This window comes from Vicugna pacos, chromosome 23 (genome assembly GCF_048564905.1).
Source record: "Vicugna pacos chromosome 23, VicPac4, whole genome shotgun sequence".
Lineage (NCBI taxonomy): Eukaryota > Metazoa > Chordata > Mammalia > Artiodactyla > Camelidae > Vicugna > Vicugna pacos.
The window spans coordinates 12,780,463-12,804,341 of NC_133009.1; the positions used below are offsets into that span (position 1 = coordinate 12,780,463).

Here is a 23,879-nt window from a genome sequence, read left to right on the forward strand (position 1 = left end):
GGGGAAGCCATGCGCATGCGCCTTCTCGGCCTCTCCCGAGGCTACCACCGCCTGGTGGCGCCACTTCCCCCCACACCCGTTTCACCCGCTCAGCCCGCTCTTTCGAATACCTTTGTCTAATTCCATAAGGGCAGAGTTAGCATCCAGCTCCTGTTCGCCATAGCCGGCATCTGCCAGAAAAGACTTAGTTGAGTTTGAAGCCATGACCCGAATAGTTACTCAGCTAGCCTATTTAGAAAGATTGCAAACTCGGCCCCAGCACCGCCATCTTCTCCCACCACCTTCTCGCGGATTTTTCCTCCGCGCTTTGTCAAGCCGTGTTACGCATGCGCCTTGGCCTCCCCGCCGTTCGCCCCCGCCTCTGCGGCCCCCCGCGCAGGCGCTCAGGGAGCTCTTGAACTCTAGGTTCCCGCGGCTGGGAGAAAAGGAGGCGGGGATTCGAAGGGGGAAGTGACTCAGACGCGCCCGGACGCCTCGTTGGGAGCCAATCAGAGGGCGTGACGTCAGTTTGGCGGGGAGTTTGGTGGCCGGGGCTTACAGTGGCGGGAGTTGGAGGCAATAGCTTGTCGAGTTCTGAGGGGCGCAAAGCTAGGATTTCTGCTGAATCTGGAGGTATTTCCACGGCTTTTCCCTCAGTTAAGCCTCTTCCTCTGGCCCCGATGCTCTTCAATTCGGTGCTCCGCCAGCCCCAGTTTGGCGTCCCGAGAAACGGTGAGTAACGGCCTTAACTGCTGCTTGTAGCCGGCGGGATTCACCTCCCCCGGAACAACCCCTCGGACCAGTGCCGACTCCAGTTCTGTTTCCCAGCCGCCGAGTTCTCCCACAGCCAGAGTGAGCTCGTGTTAGCGAGGCGTACTGAAGAAAGCTGCACTTTCGTGCCCTCGAAATACTTTTAATCGTATCGGGATTTTTTTGAGTCGTAATTTAGGCTGACGGAGGGAGGGGATGTTGAGTTAACTGGCCTCCATTGCGGCTTGTGTCTATTTTGCACAGCCTGGAAAACGCGTGCATTTGTGTCTGTGTGATTCTCTCAACAACTTTGTGAGGTAGTCAAGACTCGTATTCATTGGTTAATCCATTCATTTGTGGTAGAACCTTAGTGAGCCCTGCTATTTGCTGTATACGCCGCTGAATATGACCCGCTGTTAAGGAACTCAGGCAGAGAAGACAGAACACCTGCTTTTCTAGCATGGTCAAAATTTTTTCAGCCAGATTAATACATAGGCATAAAAACTCATAATTATAGAGTGAAAAATGCCCATGAGCACGTCCGACGGAAATGACCACTGTTAATAGACTGAAGTATTTTATTCCAAATGTTTTTCAGTGCCAGAGGTAATAAGTATTGTTTATAGAACTGGGATTAAAATGTTTTGTTCTCACTGTAACGGTATAACTTGGAAATATTTCCTTGTTAGTATGTGGAAATCCAACTTATTCTCTCCAATTCTTGAAATTTCTTAGGTTAAAACATTGGCAATAAGAATTTTGAGCTTATGTCTGAGTGTCATCAACCTGAAACTTTTTAAGTTTCTGATAAGAGAGTTCCTATACAGACTAAGCTTGGGTACAAATGAAACCTTTTATTTAAAGATGGACTATGTCTTCTTTCCCCCTTGAAACCATGTGGAAAACAGAAAGAAAATAACGTCAGAAAGGAACTTTTTATATTTAAGGTATAGGTCTAGGAAAAGGATATTGAGGATACTGGGAGTAGTCCCTCAGCTTCCTGCCCCTAATCTAAAACTATACCATCCTTACCTTTTAGACAGTCTTTTAAATTATACTCTAAATGCCTCTCTTTCTGCCTCTCCTGCCACCTTGCTCAAGTAACTTTTCTGTCCTCTGTGTCATGAGTGTCAGTATAACATGGTAGTTAAGAGGTCTGTCTTTGGAGTTAAACTTCCTGAGATTTAATTCCACTTCCACTCCTCACTTAATCTATGTGACTTGGAGCAAGCTATTTAGCCTTTATTTTTGTGACAGATTTTCTCCTGATTTTTCATTCTGTCTGTCTACTTCTTCCCTTTTCTCTCTGATTCACAAATGCTTATTGTGAAAGGGTAGATTTCCTCCTCTACCCCTCTTGAGTTCTTGTGGCTGGACTAATAATAAAATTGACACAGAACAGATTAACTAGAGAAAAAGAAACCAATTTTAATTCATGTGCATGGAGGTCTCATAGAAATGGGATCTAAAAAGTGGCCAAAGCAGGCAGCTTTTATACTTTTAAGATAAAGAAACAATAAATTTGTGAGGAATTGACAAGACAAAAATATTTAGGTTTGAGGTGCTTAATAAGTGAAGAATCTAAACAGTTTGGGCTTGAGGTAGTAAATTAAAAGAAGTAACAAGGTTTGTTTATATAGACTTCTTGGCTCTGAATTCCCTGTCTGACAATAAGGGTGTCTGTCCTACCTCCAGAAGCAAGGAGTGCACCTTTAACGTGAGAGATTTATTTCCTGCTTTTCAGGGAGACAGGAGGGTCAAAGTTTCCTTCTTGCATCAGCTGCTTCATAAGCAACTTCAATTTAAGATAATGTGCTGTTGTGACATGTTTGGGGGCAGCCCACCCTGAGCCCCCAAATACTCATACATTGTTATGTGTTAGGTACTGAAATTTATTCAATGTTATATAGCTTGCACTGAACTTTATAAGACCATCTTCTTTCCCCTTCCAGGAGGGTGTTCAATCCTAGGCTCCTTTTCTATTTCTACATACTCCTGTGGGTGATCATGGCTGTAACAAGGATTTTTTTCCACTATTACTTGCAGCCTTCCATTCCCTATACTTTACATCCATTCCTATAAGAGATGTATGAATATCTTTACTCAAATGGTCAATCCCATTGTGAAGGAAAAGCCCAGCTGGGCTAACGAGCTAAGTCACAAATCTAAGTGTGATAAGTGTCGGTTTACTGATAGAAGTTCTGCCGGGCTAACTCGTAAATCTGAAGTTTAGTGTCAGTTTACTGGGCTAACAAGCTAACTCATAAATCCAAGCTCAACAAGTGTCAGTAACGTGATCTGTTCCGAATTGATAAGCTCCAGTGTACTGATTCCTTGCTTTTTGTTGTTTGAGCCTTATTGGCTAATAGCCCCATACTTGTAATTAACCCTATAAAACCTCATGTGCACGTCTTGGAGGTGCTCAGAGCTTCGGAGCAGAAGCCCCTCTGAGCCCGCCGGCGTAATAAATCTGAGTACTCCAACCCTCCGAGTGGTGCTTGTTTCTTGGCTGGCCTGTCATTTCCGTAACACCATAAGCATCTCAAACTCAAATACCCAAAACCGAACTCACTTTTTCCCCAAACCTGCTATATTACCTACATTAGGGAATGGTCTCACTATTTTAAATTGGTCTTCCCCCTTAGAAACCTGAGAGTCAATCAGAATTCCTCCATTTTCCTCAAGATACGCATTCAGAGAAGTTCCCTTGCAATCTCAGGAATCCGTCCTTCTCTGTGTCCCCACCAATTTTGCCTCTTCACCATATCTTGAATCTGTCCTGTGCTTACCATTCTATTTCTCTTATACCTTCTTGTCTGGACTATAACAAATCCCCAAATGCCCTCTTAGTTTCCCTCTCCAGTTTATTCTCCACATTGCTGCCAGTGATCTTTCTAAAATGGAAACTGATTACTCCTCTGTGTATTTTTAGTTTGGTATCTAAAAGTTTTTATCATAAGTTTAAACAAATACAAAGGATATAATTTCCGGCCATATCATGAATGTTGACCTTTTTAAATAAAAATACTACATCAGTCTTTAAAATGTATTTTATAGACTATAAATACTATAGTGATTTGATAGATCAATCACTTTTTAAAACTATGAACAGTCTTTAACTGCTAGATATTCTACATAGTTGTTTTTCCCTTTGAATTTATGTCCACTTCGTTTCTCCCACAGAACTTATTCTAATATAATTTGATTTTAAGCTTGAAAAGTCATTTTTTTATCACCCTATCTTATGCCTTTGTGTAAAAAAAATTTTTTTTAATTGGCATTTTCTGTGATCATAAGTCTCTAAGTTTTAAGTTTCTTCTAGGTTGACTTATTACAATTATTAGTAGTATGATCAAAACAACATGGATCACTAATATCAGTAACTAATCAAAAAATTTATTGGAAGTGTGTCTTTTAAAGAGATGGATTTTGGGTGTTTATGATACTTTTATTAAATGAATTATTCAGTTGTCTCTTAATTGGGGCCCCAGAAGTTTTTATAATTTGGGTCAATGCAAGGTATAAGATTGGGGAATGGAGATGCCTTTCTTTTGAAAAGTGGAGGAAAGGTAGTGATGAAGACAGGGGGAAAAGAGAGCTTTGACCTTTGCAGACAGGTCAGTTTTAGAAATGCATATGTGGAAGTTGAGTATCTGGAAATTAATTCTCTGAAAACTCTCATACTTATTTAAAAACCCCAGGGGCTTAAGTTGTGTGATGCTGAGGAAAGAATAGCCTTTTCCAAATGAGTGTTGTAGGGGAAAGCATTGCAAGTTCTTATTGGAAACAGCCTAGGACAATGAGGATCCAAAAGTAGTTTATGGGGCTGGTCCTTGAAGCCTGTGTTGTCCAGAGCACAGAAGTGGAGGGGTAAATAGGGACCAGTTACTAAGCCATGATAGACCATTTGTTAGTCTTTGGAGAATAATCTACAGGCAGTGAGGCAGAGTTGGGGTGAGGGGTGTTGGGGGGTGGTGGTCACTGTTTAATTGTAAAGAATTAGGTCTCCGCTGCATTATTCAAGATTTGGTCCTTTTGAATTTGTGAGTTGCGGTCATTAAACTTTCTTAAAAATTTCAAAACCACCAGTATACATTTATATAACTTCAGAACAGAGGCTTTTGTTTTTAAATTGATTCTGTGGATGGATATTTGTGTACTCTACAACATAGCTAATTACTGTATTCATATTATTTTAGTGGTCTTTAATGGCTTGTTTACAATGGTATCTGGCTTTGAGTTAATATCCACAGGAATAATTACTAAATTTGGATTGGATTTCTTTGCCTCCTTTGTATTCCTCCAGGTTATTACTATGAACATCCAAACTAGATTTGTCTGAGGTTATGTGAGGCTACGATGTCTTCTCCAAATGGTATTTTTGATGATAAGTAAGAATTGAAAGTACCCTAAAATATGAGTTTGTTAATTAGACAGCTGTCTAGATTGTAACTTCATTGTTTCCTCTGATGCTTACTAAACATTTGGTTCTCAGTAACTATTTAGAATGAATGTTTCTTTTATATATATATATAATTATATCATAATGAGCGATGTTGAGCATCTCTTCGTGTGCCTGTTGGTCATCTGTATATCTTCTTTGGAAAAATGTCTATTTAGGTCTTCTGACCATTTTTTGATTGGGTTATTTGGCTTTTTGATACTAAGCTGTGTGAGCTGTTTGTATATTTTGGAAATTAATCCCTTGTCTGTCTCATCATTTGCAAATATTTTCTCCCAATCCGTGAGTGGTCTTTTCTTTTGTTTATGGTATCCTTTGCTGTGCAAAAGCTTTTAAGTTTAATTAGGTCCTGTTTGCTTATTTTTGCTTTTATTTCCACTACTTTAGGAGATGAATCAAAAAAATATTGCTATGATTTATGTCTATGAGTGCCCTGCCTTTGTTTCCCTCAAGGGGTTTTATAGTATCCCATCTAACATTTAGGTCTTTTGAATTTATTTTTGTATATGGTGTTAGAGAATGTTCTAATTTCATTCTTTTACATGTAGCTGTCCTGTTTTCCCAGCACCATTTATTGAAGAGATTGTCTTTTCTCCACTGTATATTCTTGCCTTGTTTGTTGTGGATTAATTGACCATAAGTGCATGGGTTTATTTCTGAGCTCTCTGTCCTGTTTCATTGATCTATGTGCCTTGTTTTTGTGCCACTATCATACTATTTTGATTACTGATTACTGTAGCTTTATAGTATAGTCTGAAGTCAGGGAATGTTGATTCCTCCAGCTCCGTTCTTCTTTTTCAAGATTGTTTTGGCTATTCAGGGTTTTTTGTGTTTCCATGTGAATTTTAAAATTATTTCTTCTAATTCTGTGAAAATACTACTGGCATTTTGATAGAGACTGCACTGAATCTGTAGATTGCTTTGGGTAGAGTGGTCATTTTAACAATATTGATTCTTCCAATCCAAGAACATGGTATATCTTTACATCTGTTTGTGTCATCTTCAGTTTCTTTCCTCAGTGTCTTGTAGTTTCAGAGTACAGGTCTTTTCTCTCCTTAATAAATTTATTCCTAGGGGTTTTTTTTTTTTGTCTTTTTTTTTTGATGTGATAATAAATGGAGTTTCCTTAATTTCTCTTTTTGACACTTTGTTGTTAATGTATAGAAATGCAACAGATTTCTGTACATTAATTTTGTACCCTGCAACTTCACAGAATTCATTGATGAAATCTAGTAGTCTTCTGGTGGCATCTTTAGGGTTTTCTATGTAGTGTATCATGTCATCTGCAAACAGTAAAGGCTTTACTTCTTCCTTTCCACTTTGGACTCCTCTTATTTGTTTTTCTTCTAGATTGCTGTGGCTAGAATTTCCAAAACTATGTTGAGTAAAAGTAGCGAGAGTGGGTATCCCTGTCTTGTTCCTGAACTTAGAGGAAATGCTTTCAGCTTTTCACCATTGAGTCTGATGTTAGCTGTGAGTTTGTCATATATGGCCTTTATTATGTTGAGGTATGTTTTCCTGTATGCCCACTATCTGGAGGATTTTTAATTATAAATGGATGTTGAATTTTATCAAAAAGTTTTTCTACATCTATTGAGATGATCATATGGTTTTTATTCTTCAGTTTGTTAATGTGGTGTATTGTATTGATTGATTTGCAGATATTGAAAAAAATCCTTGCATCCCTGGGATAAATTCCACTTGATCATGGTATATGATCGTTTTAATGTATTATTGGATTTATTTTGCTAATATTTTGTTGAGGATTTTTGCATCTATGTTAAATGATATTGGCCTGTAATTTTCATTTTTTTGTGTTAGCTTTGTCTGGTTTATCAGGGTGATGTTGACTTCATAGATTTGAGTTCAGAAGTGTTCCTCCCTCTGCAATTTTTTCGAATAGTTTGAGAAGAGTAGGGATTAACTCTTCTCTAAATGTTTGATAGAATTCATGTTTGAAGCCATCTGGTCTTGAACTTTTGTTTGTCGAGAGTTTTTTAAATTATTGATTCAATTTCATTACTGGTAATCGGTTTGTTCATATTTTCTGTTTCTTCCTGATTCAGTCTTGGGAGATTGTACCTTTCTAAGAATTTGTCCATTTCTTCTAGGTTATCCATTTTATTGGCATATACTTGTTCACAGTAGTCTCTTATGATCCTTTGTATTTCTGTAGTGTCAGTTGTAATTTATCCACAATAAGCAGTTAAAGGATACATAAAACAGTTAGATTTAAAATATGATATCAAAAACAGTAATCATGAGGGGAGGAGAGTACAAACGCAGGGTTTTTAAAATGCATTTGAAATTAAGAGATTATCAATTTAAAACAATCATGTATATATATAGACTACTATATAAAAACCTTGTAGTAACTGCAAACCAAACAATCTATAATAGATATACACACAATAGAGAAAATGAAATTCAAACATAACAATAAAGATAGTCATCAAATCACAAGAGAAGAGAACAAAAGAAGAAGAGAGGGGGAAAAAAGACCTACAAAAGCAAATCCAAACCAATTAACAAAATGGCAATGAGAACATACATATCAAAAATTACCTTAAATGTAAAGGGACTAAGTACTCCAACCAAAAGACACAGAGTGGTTGAATGGCTACAAAAACCAAGACTTGTATATATGCTGTCTACAAGAGACTCACTTCAGATCTATAGACACATACAGACTGAAAGTGAAGGTATGGAAAAAGTTATTCCATGCAAATGGAAATCAAAAGAAAGCGGGACTAGCAATACTTATATCAGACAAAATAGACTTTAAAATAAAGACTGTTACAAGAGATAAAGAAGGGCACTACATAATGATCAAAGGATGAATCCGAGAAGAAGATATAACAATTATAAATATATATGCACTCAACATAGGAGCATAAGGTAAATATTGACAGGCATAAAAGGAGAAATTGACAGTAACACAATAGTAGTCGGGGACCTTAACACCCCACTTTAATCAATGGACAAATCATCATCATCAACATAGGTCTTAAATAGCACATTGGACCAAATGGACTTACTTGATTATGTACAGCATCCCATCTGAAAGCAGTAGAATACACATTTTTTTTTTCAAGTGCACATGGTACATTCTCTAGGATAGATCACATGCTAGGTCATAGAATGAGCTTTGGTAAATTTTTAAAAATTAAAATCACATCAAGTATCTTTTCTGACTGCAACACTATGAAACTAGAAATCAACTACAAGAAAAAAACTGCAAAAACACACACACACATGGAAGCTAAACAATATGCTGCTAAACAACCAATAGATCACTGAAAAAAATCAAAGAGGAAATCAAACAATACCTAGAGACAAATGAAAATGGAAACAGGATGATCCAAAACCTATGAGATGCAGCAAAGGCAGTTCCAAGGGGAAAGTTTATAGTGATACAAGCTTACATCAGGAAACAAAAATCTCAAACAATCTAACCTTACACCTAAAGGAATTAGAGAAAAAACAAATAAAACCCAAAGTTAGTAGAAGGAAAGAAATCATAAAGATTAGAGCAGAAATAAATGAAATAAAGAATAAAAAATAATAGAAAAGGTCAATGAAACAAAAAGCTGATGCTTTGAAAAGATAAACAAAATTGATAAGCCTTTAAGAAAAAAAGGGAGAGGGCCCAAGTCAATAAAATCAGAAACGAAAGAGAAGTTATAACCAAGGCCACTTGTTTCTTGCAGTTTTAAATATATTAGCAAGAGTCTCCGTATAAGATGATAAGCACAAAACTATATCCACCAGAAGTTGAGCGTGCTTTCATTTTTTTCTTAGGACCCCTTAGGGAAATACCTGAAACTGTATTCTAGAGGGCCACGGATAATGTGTGGATCTATATTAAAGTACAGAAAATTTTTTAAAATAAATTTTTACCTTTGCATTTATTAAAAGTACTGAAATGTGATGATATGTTGGAATTCTATAAAGAGTTGTATCTTATTTTAGGATGGTCTTCACATTACCCTCTACAGTCCCTTCTAACTGGTTATCAGTGCAACTATAATGATGAGCACACTTCCTATGGAGAAACAGGAGTCCCAGTTCCTCCTTTTGGATGCACCTTCTCCTCCGGTAAGAGGATTACTACATAAGCTAGGCTTGGTCAGAAATGATCTATTCTACACTTCAGAGTGAAAATATATTGGGGTGTCTCCCTTTCAAGAAAGAGTAAGTTAGATAGATGGTAGAGTTCTTCTAATAACTGTTCTCTCCTGATTTATGAAAGACTTCTCTTAACTCCTATGCATAATTATATACTACTGCTAAAGCATAAGACTATTATAGCACCACTTTTTTTTTTAACTTTCATGGGGAAAGCATTGCAAAGGTTCAGCCATCATGAAAACTTCTTCCCCTTTTGATCTGATTGAATCTACCTCTTTATGTAATGCATTGGGGATCATATTAACCAAAATAGAAATACTTGTCCACACTATTAAAAGTTGAAGAAAGGAAAAGTAAAAGATTGTGAAAAGGGAATATAAAATTAATAGACTCAGTCTGCTAGTGGCCCGTATCATACGCCTTTATTTGCCATTGGTCAATACCACTCTTGTTCTAAGTGTCACCCTTGATTCAACCCTTCTCTAAATAAGATACTATTTGAAGATTATTTTGATGTTTATGAGTCATTTACTGAATTACATATTATGGCAAATTTTAAGCAATCTTTTAATTCAAAAACCTTTCTATCATAGCAGTTGCTATTTGGGTCAAATCATCTTACCTCTTTTTTTTTTTTTTTCCCAGGGAAAGGTAATTAGGTTTACTTATTTATTTTTATTCTTTGGAGCCGGTACTGGGGATTGAACAGAGGACTTCGTGCATGCTTTGCATGTGCTCTAGTGCTTGAGCTATACCCTCTCCCATCTTACCTCTTTTTAAACAGGTTCTTTGTTTACTTTGTTGCTTTCAATTAATCTATATTGTTTATATAGCTTTAAACTCAGCTTTAAGATTTTTTTATTACTCTTTATATATTTAATTCTTTATTTCTTATTTTAGCTCCCAATATGGAACATATACTAGCAGTTGCCAATGAAGAAGGCTTTGTTAGGTTATATAACACAGAATCACAAACCGGTAGAAAGAAGTGCGTCAAAGGTAAGTCGAGGTCTAAAATATTTATTTTAAGATGATTTTTAATTCATAAAGCCTCAAGGAAATTATTATTGGAATACTTCCTCAATGATATTCACTTCTGATTAAGTCTGTTTAGGGACCAGGCTGAAAGTAAATGGTGGAGACTGACTTTCTATCAATAACTGTTAACTACAGCAAAGTCTTTACTGAAAATTAAGAAAAATACATTTTAGGATTAAAAACAGTTCTTCTTTGAAAAGTTAAATTTTTTATACTTAATGTGGTTGGGGGAAACATTGTTTTGAAGTATTTATGTTGACCAAGCATCTTCCATACATAAGGCAAAGTTCCGCTGACTGTTAAATTGGGACTAGTAAGTTAAGTGTTAAAATAACTAAAATAAAACAAAGACTGTAAGTGAAGTAGAAGAAATACAAAGAAAATGCCACAGGTGTCACTAAAAACTTTCATGTAGTAAAGAAAGTGAGGAAAATTTTTCATGAAGAATGGGACAGTTGAGTTGAACTGTGGTACTTAGACCAATGGAGATGGAATAGGACACTCCATGTAGATGGAGAAGCATTAGCAAAGGCCAAAGATAGGAAAGCATAGGATATAATATGGAAATAGAGTGTGATCTAGTTTGGTTGGAATAATAGAGAGAAAATGAGAGATATGGCCAAAGTGAGCAGCACTCTGAATATCAAACTAAAGTACTTTAGAATCCATTCAGAGAGCATGATGAAGACTGAGAATATTTCACAGATTCCATTTTAGAGAATATACTACTAGTCACCTCATGGAAAGCAATTTCATAGCAAATGGTAGTGTGATGTGGTAGTGAAGGGAACGTGCAATGCGTGTGAGTCCGCAGTTCTCTTTGGGTGCTGACTGCTACAGCTTTCAAGACTTTCAAACTGTTGTTGAAACGGCTACCACAGAACATAGTCTAAACATTTCACATTCACCGTTTTCTTTGTTTAGAGTGGATGGCTCACTGGAATGCTGTCTTTGACCTAGCCTGGGTCCCTGGTGAATTTAAGCTTGTAAGTGACTTTCATTTTACTGGGATCTGGGTAAACACTTGTAAAGGGTTGCTTTATTAAACTGATACCTTATTTTTGAAAGGTTACAGCAGCAGGTGATCAAACAGCCAAATTTTGGGATGTAAAAGCTGGTGAGCTGATTGGAACGTGCAAAGGTCACCAGTGCAGTCTCAAGTCAGTTGCCTTTTCTAAGTTTGAGAAAGGTAGGTTTGTGCTTACCCTCTTTCTTCTCCTTAACCGCCTTCATGTTCCACTGTATAGTATTTATGGCTTCATGATGAGGTAATAAGCTGCAATTGTTTCCACCCTTTCCCCTGTCAGAGTTGCTCCTTCACCTACGTAGATGATTTGAGATTTTTAACATGATTTGAAAACCTCAATGAAATTAAGTTGGGTTTTATTTCCATTCTAATAGACATTATCTCCAGTTTGTCCCTGAAAGTCAAGCATCTTCAGTAATTTTTTTTCTATAATCTTGCAGATAAGGTAAAAGTTCACAAATGGCCACAATACCTCTGTTGAACTTTGCATGACATTTGAGGTCAAACCCAGTACTGGACATTGATTAACTCCTTGTAAAATAGTTACTTTAACTCTGCTTGTAAAATTTAAATGGGTTTGAGGCTGGGGTGGGAAACCTGATCAACTGGACATGATTCTCTACTTAAAAATTTACCATGTAGTTACTTTAAATGGCTCAGTTCCCTCATATGTATTCAACTATTATTTACTCACAATTAATCTTTCTATATTTATTTTACTATTATAGGAGAAGGAAGACTTAAAGAGTGATACAATACAGAAGAGTACCATAGCGACTAGGGAAAAACTTAGCAGGAGTGTCTGAATGAGCTCTTCATTTCTGGTTTTTGTTTTCTTCTTCTTCTGTTTGCTTTTCACTAAATAAGGGACAATCAACATTTATCTCAAAGAAGTGGCTGAATCTATCTGACTTTAATCTTAGACTATTAGAGACAAACATTGCAATCTTTATCATTTAAAAATACTCTGTTTTTAAAAGGAATATGTTCATTTATTCACCTGAGCACCTGAGGAATATTTAAACTGAGTTGTTGAGCTCGTTTGGACTTTTAAAAAAAGATCAGTTTTAATCTAGTTTGGTTGCTTTTGAGACTGGAACCTTTAAGAGGAAATACATGACATAGTTTTTTACCTCTGCATAACTTCATTAACACATCTATTGTATAAAGTTAGATATGCTTGTGTTCTAGTTTACTATACTCCTATGTCAGAGTTCACTCTGAGTTTATAAAAATAATTTAAGATCATGAAAATTTACTAAAGGTAGATTTGTTTATTTGAAGGGTAATAGAAAAGGGAAACACTATCTTTTGGTCCCTTTGCTTAATTTTTAAAACTCTGTACATTGAATCTATGCCAATATAGTCTAGTAGAAAAAGCACTAAGTGAGGCTTTTATTGTGGCGCCCAGTAGTCCACAGATGTCCTAGTGTGAATTAGTATGGTTGGACCCTGCCTCCAAGGCCACATAGTTTGGTTGTTATACACAGATTTGATTTTACTCCCTACTCCCTCAGCCAAATGCCCTTGTGCAAGGCACACTTTTACAACCATAGAACACCTGTGTTTTGTTCTGATTTCTGTCTCTAAATTCTTGGACAAAGTCATTTTATCTCCCTGAATCTTCATTTCCTCATTTAATGAGATAAATACATATTCTATTTGACTCACAAAAATATCATAAGCATAAAAATGAGGTGAGATGTGAATGCGCGCGCACACACACACACACACGCACAACTGAGGAGCGTATAAACGCCTGGTGTTTTATTTTATTTTTTGTAAGTAGCATAGTAGAAAAGATCATGATACAGTTCTTTCAACACTACAAGGGCTGGATACAAATAATCCTAATAAGACATAGTTATACTAATGGAATTTGCCTTCTCTAAGTATCTACCACCTGTAAATAAGAAAAATGCTTTCATGTCTAATTGTCAGTTGCTCACAGATGTGTTTTGTGTGACAGAAGAGTTGTTAGAACTTTTAGTGGGTATTTAAAAATGATTATAAGTATATTTCCATTTCCTCTCCTACAAACTTACCTTCAAATTTGCACCTTCTTTTTCATTCTTCATTATCCAGTTTAAGGCCAGTCCTTCTTGCTAAACCACTGGTTCTCAGCCATGACTGCACATTAGTCATCTGGAGAGGTTCTTTAAGATAACAATTAAATATGAATCTCTAGGACGTGAACAAGGCATCTACTTTTTTAAAATTCCTCAAAGGATTCCAATGTGCAGCCAAGGTTGAGAAACATTTTTGATTCTCCCCAAGACCTTATGCCATCACTTATATCCCCACAGCTCCTATAGCCTCCTCTCCTTCTCATGGCTCTTTCTCCTTAAGAAAAACTATGCTTCTATCTGTGGTCTGTCTGAAAGGAAACAACCTTTAGTATGCTCCATTAGCTATCATCCTTTTTTATTTCCTATCTCTTCTAAGTTTCTTAAGTGCAATCAAAAGCTGGTTAAATGTCCTCATCTCAGTTTGGTTCAATCTGTTTTCCACTCCCATCTCTCTTCCTGAAATCAGCCTGCCTTCTATTTGTTCAATATTTGACACTTCTGACCATTTATTTTAAAATTTATAAATTTTTTTTTCTTTGGAATCTGTGATACCACTCCTGGTTCTCAGTCTTTCTCTTTATTCCTTCCTAGTTGCTTTTGTGAACTCCGCTTCTTTACCTAACTTGAAGTGTTGGCATGGTCCAGAACTCGGTATTTGACCTTCTTTTCTTTCAATGTCTACCTTCTCCTGAATAGTTTCATCTATTTTAATTTTGTTTTGATTTTATCTTCATTCTTAAAGGATGTTTTTGTTGGCTATAAAATCCTGAGTTCATGGGTTCCTTTCCTTTCATTACTTGAATATACTGTTCCACTGTCTTCCATGGTTTCTCTTGAGAACTCTGGTCATTCAAATCATTTCCCTGCATGTAATGTGTTATTTTTCCTGACTGCCTTCAGAATTTTCTATCTTGGTTTTCAGCAATTTGACTATGATGACTAGGTATGTTTTTCTTCAAAGTTATCCTGTTTGAAGCTTGCTGAGCATTTTTGAATTTGTAAATTTACAGAGGGGTTTCACTGAATCTGAGAGAATTTCTGCCATTCTTTTTTTTTTTGGAGGGGGTGTTAATTAGGTGAATTTATATATTGTTTGTTTTTTAATGGGAGTCCTGGGAATTGAACCCAGGACCTCGTGCATGCTGAGCATGAGCTCTGCCACTGAGGTATCCCTCCTCCGTCCTCTGCCATTGTTTCTTGAAATATTTTTTATGCCCAATTTTTCTCTCCTTTCCTGGGACTCCAATTATTCATGTATTAGACTTTTTGAAATTTTCCCATGAATCTTTGAAGCATTGTTCATTTTTTTAGTTTTCTTAACCTTGAGATATAATTAACATACCATAGAAGTGTACATTTAAATGGCTTTTAATTTTCTTACAGAGTTATGCAACCATTACCACAATCTAGGTTTACAACATTTTCATCAGCCCAAAAAGAAACCAGAACCCATTAGCATTACTTTCCATCTATGCTGGCCCTATACAACCACAAAACTACTCTCTGTCTCTATAGATTTGCCTATTCTGCACATTCACGTAAATAAATGGAACCATATAATATGTAGTTAACTTCCTTCACTTAGCATAATGTTCATTCTTCTCTCTTCCTCGAATTGAATTTCTATTGACCTGGCTTCCAAGTTAACAGATTTTTTCCTCTGTTCTCCGTTCTGTTCTTAAGCCTATCCAGTGATTTTATCACTTCAAAAGTTGGAGATTTTGGTTCTAAAATTTCCATTTGTATTTGATAAATTCTGTTTGTTTCTCTGCTGAGATTTCTCATCTTTTCATTGGTTCTGGGTGTCTTATTTCTTTACTTCGCTTGACATAGTTATATCTGTGTTATAACCTGACCTGATAAATCAGTATCTGGGTTGTTTTGTGGTTGGCCTCTATTGATTTCTTTTCCCTTGAGAATGACTTATTTTTCCTGGCTCTTTCCATGACAAATAATTTAAGATTATACCCTGGGCATTGCAAATGGTATATTGGACCCTGGATTCTGTTATGTTGCATAGAAAAGGGTTGATGTTTTTGTTTTAATAGGCAGTTAAATCAGACTCAAATTATATATTATGTATACAGTTAAACCTGCCAGAAGGCAGTTAATTCAGAAGATCTGATCTCAATTCAGTACTTTAAGTCTTACCTGCAAGCTGCTTTTAGTTTTCCCATATATATGGTTTAGGAGTGACCCAGAGACTTGTGCTAAGTTTAAATATAGAATTAGAGTTTCCCTTTCTCTGCTCTGTCTAGGGTTCCCCACACCCTCTGGCAGCTCTTGTTGCCCTGGGTCTCCTTTCCTTAGTTCCTCTAGCTTGAAAGATGGTCTTTCTATGGGCACTTTAGCTGCCTGGTAGTGATGCTACAATTGTGGCTGCCCTCAAGGTAAAACCACAGAAAAGCCAGTAACTTGCTGTAGGCCAATCACTTGCTTCAGGTGTTGACACCCTTCCACAAACAGTTTTTGTTCAATCTTTATAGGGCCCTCAGGTAGTTGTTTTTTATATTTTGACCAGAGTGTATAGCTAATGCAGGTGGATTAATTTGCTAAGTCCTCACTCTTTCAGAAACAGAGGGGGTTTTTTAGGTTTAATTTTAAAGAATAAAGCATGACAGATAAATTGGAGTTCCCCTGTGTCCCTTCCTCCAATCTCATTGCCCTTTTCCCACCCCAGAGGCAGCCTCTTTCACAAATTTTATATGGATATGGTCCATATTTTTTATACTGAGACAGTACAACTTGGAGGTTTGGAGGTTTGGAGGTTTGGAGGATGGACTGGCTTCATACTGCCAGAAATACCTTTGCAAGTTACTGATCCTCTCTGTGCCTTAGTTGCTCAACTGTAAAACAGGGATAATAATACTCACCCACTAGGGCTGATAACAAAGATTGAGGTCATTTATAAAAAAGCACTTAGTAAGCACTCAGTATATTTTGGTTATTGCTTATTTATCATATTCTTACTACAACTTTACTATATAGTATAGTATAGTATTTTATGTATTTTTAAGAGAACTTACAGGGAAGGATTCTAAAGTTTTTGCTCAACATAAGCATTTTGAGTTCTTTATAATCCTTTCCCTTCACAGCTTTGTTTTCTCTTATTTGTGTTGAGCTATATATTTTATCACTTTTAATCTCCAGTGCCAACCAATTACAGTACTAGCATATAATAGATACTCATGGAAATTTACATTGAAATGTATGTGTCATTGACTGCTTTTGTTGACTTCTTGATAAACTGTTTTTTTGTCTACAGCTGTCTTCTGTACAGGTGGAAGAGATGGCAACATTATGGTCTGGGACACCAGGTGCAACAAAAAAGGTAATCTAGTTCCATTTTGATGTTGATAAATGTGGCATTGCCCCATTATGGTGAATGAAAGAGTTAGTGATTTCACCTCATTACCACCAGGGGGCACATGTTCATAATCCCCCGATTCGGCTCACTGTTCAATTCTTAAGATCTTAGTGAATGTTCCAAGTATTATCCTCCGTATTTACCTCATATTGTCTTGTAAACTGTAATGCCATTTACCTAAATTATTGATGGAATTGAAATTATTAATACATGGTCTCACTAGTAAATGATCGTTTATTTTAGTTTTTTTAAATTTGAAGCTTTAAAGAATTGGATTAAATTAAATATAATTATGCTCACATTGCCCCATGATGCCATTAAGCAGAAAGCAATGATCATCTCCCTGCTTACTTCCTTTTTTAAAAAATTACTTTTTAATATACTATTTTTTAGAGTAGTTCTAGATACACAGCAAAATTGAGCAGACTGTGCAGAGTTCTCTCTGTACTAATATGCTCCCTGTCCCCACACAGCCTCTCTCCCTATTAATATCTTGCACCAGAGTTGGATATTTGTTACAACTGGTGAACCTACACTGACACATTATCACCCAATGTCCGTCTATACTTTACTTTATGGTTCACTCTTGGTATTGTACATTCTACTAATTTTGACAAATATATAATGACATGTATCTACCATTATAGTATCCAGAATAATTTCTCTGCCCTCAAAATTCTCTGTGCTCTGCCTCTTCATCCTGTCCTCTCTCCAACCCCTGGCAACCACTGATCTTTTACCATCTCCATAATTTTGCCTTTCCCAGAATGTCTTATAATAGGAATCACATAGTATGTAACCTTTTCAGATTGCCTTCTCTCACTTAGTAATGTGTATTTAAAATTGGTTCGTGGCTTGGTATCTCATTTCTTCTTAGCATGGAGTAATATATCATTATTATTCTGGATATATCACAATTTATTCATACATTCCCCTACTGAAGGACATCTTGGTTGCTTCCAAGTTTTGGCAATTATAAACAGAGCTGCTGTAAATGTCCATATGCTTATTTCCTTTTCATGCATTATAATATCACCACAAGAGATGTAGTACAGGATCTCTGCTGGCTTCTAGTTTCACTAATCTAATAAAGAACATAATTAATTTTGAGACTTTATATATAAATATTATATTCAGCATGGATATGAAGTTCTGAAACCTAAACCAATTTCCTTGGAATATCTTTCAGATGGATTTTATAGGCAAGTGAATCAAATCAGTGGAGCTCACAATACCTTAGACAAACAAACCCCTTCAAAACCTAAGAAGAAACAAAATTCAAAAGGGCTTGCTCCTTCTGTGGTAAGGTTTTATAGCTGAATACATGTGTGCAGATCTTGACAATAAGATGGAGTCTCATTTAAGGGAATTCATTAGGCATAAAATAGGAGCTAGAGATAAAGTCAGTGAATGAGAATCTTCATTTCCTCTTGATATCAGTGGTTTATTGCTTAATACTTGTTCAGTACCTACAGTAGTGGTTCTCAAACTCTAGTGTACAACAGAGTCACCTGGGAAATATTGTTAAAAATTCAGCTTCCTGAGACTCATCCTAGAAATTTCCATGCATACTCTTCATCTGCAGTAGAATGTGATTCATTAGGAAAGAGGAATGGGTTGTTTGAAGAAGCATGTTAAGTACCATGACACAGTATTGTGTAGGAGAAAGCAATCCCTGTTGTTGTTTCCATAATACAAACTACAGAAAAGATGAGAGTTTTTTTTTTAATATTTGGCAGAAGATTATTAAATATATTGAGAAAGTATGGTACCTCTTGAGCATCTTGTAGTCAAAGCTCCAAAGCTCAAATAATGCTCATAATATATCTTTTTTCTTAAAAAAAATCATCAGTTAAAGTTCTTACTTTATTTTGTTTATTTTTCTAATATTCCTGGTCTGGGGTCTAAGTTAATGTTTTGGAGAAGTGGGGAAGTGGTTGCTAGAACATTAAGACTTAAAACGGCACAGACATGAATGAAACTGGCAGGGTAAGTAACATTTCAGACATTTCATCAGATTCTGAGTTAAGAAAACTTAAAAGCAATTGGGAGATAAAACTCCACTGAGCTCCTTTAGATTTTTCAGAGTGTGTAATCATCTTTCATCCATAATTCTTTAGACACTCCTGTATGATAATCTGGGTAGATGGCAACAATTTATAGATGAAACAGGCACAGGTTAAATGACTTTCCTAAGGATACACAGGGATGATTCCAAGTAGAGGCAGTAGGCTTACAGAAGTACAAATATCTTTTCATCACCAGCTTTGTTTTTGTTACTGTTCTTTTGTTTTGTTTTATTTTTTGAGTATAGGTCAAAGTGTACATATTATGTAATAAAATTTGATATTTAGGTCATTTTCTTGCTAAAATTACTTTTTGGTCTGCATATATATCTAATTAGGATGATTGGAGAGGGAAGATAAGTTTAGGGGGAAAAGCCATCATGTTAGCACCTTGGTCTCTTGATAGTGAAGATTGTAATGACCAAAATGGGATTTCTTTCTTTTCTTTTTCTTCCTTGTGCTGTTAGGATTTCCAGCAGAGTGTTACTGTGGTCCTCTTTCAAGATGAGAATACATTAGTCTCAGCAGGAGCTGTGGATGGGTAAGAAAAGTCTTTATTTCTTGGTTCTTTTGATGAGCTGTCTTTCATGAACTGTGATGGGGAAGTCACTTAATCCCATTATAATTTAATGTGTGTGCTTTTAACTTTCAACATAGTGAGTACCCAGCTGAGAAGACGAACTACAGATCACACTGGAAAATACCCAGTAGGACTTTTGCTCAAATAATTAAATGAGATAACGTGTTACACTTAGCACACTGCCTAGCACACAGAAACAGTGCTGCTGCTGCTATTGCAGAGAAGCTGGATGGGTAGCTTTCTTGTCTGGGCAATATAATTTAACCAACAAGTCTTATTTTTAGGAGTGAAATTTCTGTTACAGGCATACATCAGAGATATTGCGGGTTTGGTTCCAGACCACCGCAGTAAAGTGAGTCATGTGAAATTTTTGGTTTCCCAATATATATATTAAAGTTATGTTAATATTATACTATAATCTATTAAGTGTGCAATAGCATTGTGTCCAAAAAAATCAATGTACAGACCTTAATTTAAAAATACTTTATTCCTAAAAAAAAAAAATGCCAAAACAATTACAATAGTAACATCAAAAATCACTGATCACAGATTACTGTAACAAATATAATAATGATGAAAAAGTTGAAATAATTGGGAGAATTACCAAACTGTGACACAGAGACATGAAGTGAGAAGATGCTGTTGGAGAAATGGACTATAGACTTGCTCTATACACAGTTGCCACAAACCTTCAATTTGTGAAAAAAAAAATGCACAGTAAAATGAGGTATGCCTGTAATTTTGGATTTTATTTTCTCAGGTTTAGTAATATCCTAAAAGAAGGAATATGATTCTGGACATGTAACTGGCATTTCTGGGAGTAGTCTAACTAGATTGATAATAAGGCCTAAGGACTTTCACATACTTTCCATTCATTATTGATCTGAATTTTTGGCTTCCAGATAAGTTTGTGGTACTTCTTGATTGGTTGCTTGGCCGGAATTTAAGTTCATTGAGTATAGGGACTCTTTCTTTTTAAAGCACTCTTCTTTGCCCCCATTTTGCCCATTATAATATCTTCCAAGACAGATCCCCCTTCAAAAATTGTAATTTAAAAAGATGACGGCTTGATAAACTGGGACTTCTATTGTGTCCTCTGAACGCTTAAACTATTCTGTGAACCAAATTCTCAGGCACAAATGAAGGATTATCTAAAGGTTATTAGTTTTATTTGTAAATTGCTGTGAAAGTTTTGTTTCCAAGGATACTGCCCTTCTTCACCAAGCTTGTGCTTTTAAGTTGCCTACAGACTAGATGTAGAAAATTAAGAAAATTATCTCAGTAGATGAAATGAAAAAAATAACTATTTCACAGGAAAATTTAGACTAGATTACTTAAGAAGTTACTGTGTAGAGATAGAACCATAGGGACAGAGCATAATGCTTAGTGATGTCAAAGGTTACATGCGAAATATTAAAGGCATAGGAAGTGTGGTGTTTTGTTTTGTTTTGTTTTGTTTCTGAAAACAATGAAACAATGACTATCAGCACTTAACCTTCATCTTCCTTTTCCGCTCCCTTGAAGTAAACTCAGGGCAGTGTATCAGTGGGTCAGATCACATCTGTTTCCGTTCTGCCAGAATTGTCAGCCTGATATTGGAGACAACAGTATGAGATAGTTCAGTCTGTTTCCCAAAGAGATATCTTCACTGTACCTGGTTGATGTGCCAGAGGAGTTAGATTAAAGTCATTTTATGTTCAAATGTAGTTGAAACTGTTTGGTGTTGGAGAAGGACTACAAAATATTTCTTTACCTTGGTTTTTAGGGTAATCAAAATATGGGATTTACGTAAGAATTATACTGCTTATCGACAAGAACCCATAGCATCCAAGTCTTTCCTGTACCCAGGTAGCAGCACTCGAAAACTAGGTAAGCCTTTGTATATTCTGTAGGACTTTTTTTGAATATATGAGTTTTTGTTAAAATTTTTAAAATAAATATCAAGCTAGTTTTCAGCAACTATTATTCTCAATAGACTTGAGAAACTCTAACATATGTAAGTATCTTTTTGAAGTTCGAAAGATAAAAACTCAGAAGAATTTTGGTTTATATAATTTAGGGAAGAATTCTGATGATTCTTCTTGTGAAATGATCTAAAAAGATCATTTTCATCTCAGTTCTACTCTGTCATCAGTACATGCTAATTAAAGTTTCCTTTTTCCAGGATACTCAAGTCTGATTTTGGATTCTACTGGCTCTACTTTATTTGCTAACTGCACAGATGACAACATCTACATGTTCAATATGACTGGATTAAAGACTTCTCCAGGTAGGATCTTAGTCATTCAGATTCTCTTACCTGGAAACAAATATGGACTTTTTTGTTAACGGTAATTTAATGTTGAATTTTTTCTATACCAGATTTATTAAGATATACGAGGACTTTGGAGTCTTTGATTAGTTCCAGTGATGTTTTCATAGGTGTACTTACCTTGTGATGATTTCACAAGTGAACAGAATCCTGCTCCATATGGTGACTTAATTTCTCCCCAAAGTATGCCCCTTTGACTATATTTAGAATTATCTCAATTTGTGGGATAGAGAAGGCTGTTCTGCTCAGCTTTTGTCCTGTTTGGGGGTTCATTAAAAATAGGGGGCTTAGTTTTTTAAGCTCCTAAAATAGTTCCTACCTACCTCAGCCTTCTCCTTAATGTTGGACAGAGGCTATTTTATCTCTGGATATTTTCCTTAACCTTACCTTTTTTTCTTCAAGAAAATTGTAAGTGGAATGCGATTTTTAAACTGATAAATGACATTTTAAAAAATTGAAGTTTCTCAAGCATACTCTTAAGGGTTATTTGAGTTATATCATTTTAAGAACATTATCAGTTACTTAAGCAAGCTACATACTAGTAACCTACTTATTTCTCAGGCATAGCTCTGTCAGAGACAGACTTTGATTTCTATAACCAATCCTCAGAGCTACCCAGTTCCCACTAAAGTAAGATGTGTTGAGAGAAAAAAGGAAATCGCAAAATATTATAAAATTTAGCTAGACAAGTCTTATTTTTAGGAGTGAGACAGTACAACTTGGAGGTTTGGAGGTTTGGAGGATGGACTGGCTTCATACTGCCAGAAACTTACAGGAATTTCCAAAGACTGTCCCCAAGCCATTATTAGGACTTTGATACCAATGGCAGTATCACATTTTTGGCATTTCTACTGCCCTGGTTTAGGTCTGGTGTGTAAACAAGAGTAAGAGTATTTGGAAAAGGGAAGAGGTTTTATAACTTTGTTTGCTATCTTTCCTGAATGGAATCAGAAATTGGACAACTTCTAATTTATTTAGTCATATAAAACAGACTCTACAAAATCTCTCCCCAAAGATAAAAGCCTAATCCTAATTATATTATCAGCTATTCAAGAGCTCTTTCTGTATCATTTTGTTATAGTATGGCACTAAAAGGGGCCTTGAATTTGGTTGTTCTGCCATCAAACAAATATGCCCAAGGCTACTTTACTAATAATTTAGTAACCTTTTTTCCTGTATTCCTAAAATAATTTGGTTGGCTCCCATATGTAGATTGGTAGGCAGGTGGATAGATAGATGCATTCCTTAGAAACTGAATGACATACTTGAGTGCATGTGTGTGTGACACATCTGGTAATGCTTGTCTTTTTCAAAACTTTAGAAAGTGTCTTGGACTCATTACTTAATATCCCATACTTCTAATTCACGGCATTTTATTATACTAAGAGATGTTCATAAGGATGGCTCTGAAGCATTTTAAGGAAGCATTTTAAGAGCCCAAATTGTCAAAGAAAGATTAAATCAAGCTAATTAAAGTCAATGTAGGTTTTAGAAGGATTTTTCACATGGTTTGAAATATATATTGGGTACTTTATGTTGGCTTTCTTAGTAGACCAGCAGAGGGCAATAAACACTTAGGGGTTTAGTAGGAAATTTGGTCTGTAGTTTTCCAGCCAAACCTTAGAGTTGAGAAAGATGAACAATTATAGTCTTGGAGTTGTACTCAGAATAAAGGAAACTTTATTTTGTGGGGATTTATCTATCATAGTAGATCTATAATATGTATATCTGAATTGATTCATATCCTGCTTAACTTTCACGGTAATAGTATTTGATGTGGAGGGTATTTGATATGCAGACTTTTTCTTGAAAAGCTATAAATACAAAGGATTTTTTCTAGTTTTATTCTAGCAAAAGGAAGGGATTTTTGTGAATACTTATGGAAAGCCATTGATTCACTTAATAATTCTCCCCACCCACCCCCATTGGAAAACTGGAGTGAAATATTTTTTTCTGGCCTAAATGTATCCTTAAATTCTCCAATACCTGAGTCTTTTTTCTTTTATTTCCTAGTAGTGTTCTGATGCCGGAGACCGCAGATGTTGGTCTCCTTAGGATAGAAGGACATGTTGAGCACATTATGCTAGATTGGATAGTGA

The 23,879-nt window shown here is 35.9% G+C and overlaps 2 protein-coding genes across 5 annotated transcripts in view; one reads left to right on the forward strand and one right to left on the reverse strand.

Moving 5' to 3' along the window:
• INTS7 (integrator complex subunit 7) overlaps positions 1–427 on the reverse strand; it is a 74,357-nt gene extending 73,930 nt beyond the window's left edge. Inside the window, exon 1 of the mRNA XM_006198745.4 lies at positions 111–427. Within this exon, the coding sequence (XP_006198807.1) occupies positions 111–204 (94 nt within the window). The 5' untranslated portion in view covers positions 205–427. The remainder of the gene's footprint in view (positions 1–110) is intronic.
• A 27-nt stretch (positions 428–454) lies between these two features.
• The window catches only part of DTL (denticleless E3 ubiquitin protein ligase homolog), a 41,801-nt gene continuing 18,376 nt past the window's right edge, over positions 455–23,879 (forward strand). For 2 of the 4 annotated variants that reach the window (XM_031690013.2, XM_031690012.2), the window contains exons 1-10: positions 509–711; positions 9,164–9,289; positions 10,223–10,321; positions 11,285–11,346; positions 11,429–11,549; positions 16,722–16,787; positions 18,013–18,125; positions 19,357–19,430; positions 21,235–21,338; positions 21,634–21,738. In XM_031690013.2, coding sequence (XP_031545873.1) covers positions 660–711; positions 9,164–9,289; positions 10,223–10,321; positions 11,285–11,346; positions 11,429–11,549; positions 16,722–16,787; positions 18,013–18,125; positions 19,357–19,430; positions 21,235–21,338; positions 21,634–21,738 — 922 coding nt within the window. In that variant the 5' untranslated portion in view covers positions 509–659. Of the gene's footprint in view, positions 712–750; positions 832–9,163; positions 9,290–10,222; positions 10,322–11,284; positions 11,347–11,428; positions 11,550–16,721; positions 16,788–18,012; positions 18,126–19,356; positions 19,431–21,234; positions 21,339–21,633; positions 21,739–23,879 lie in introns of those variants that run through there. The other 2 variants (XM_006198749.4, XM_072948498.1) reach the window with 2 other exon arrangements.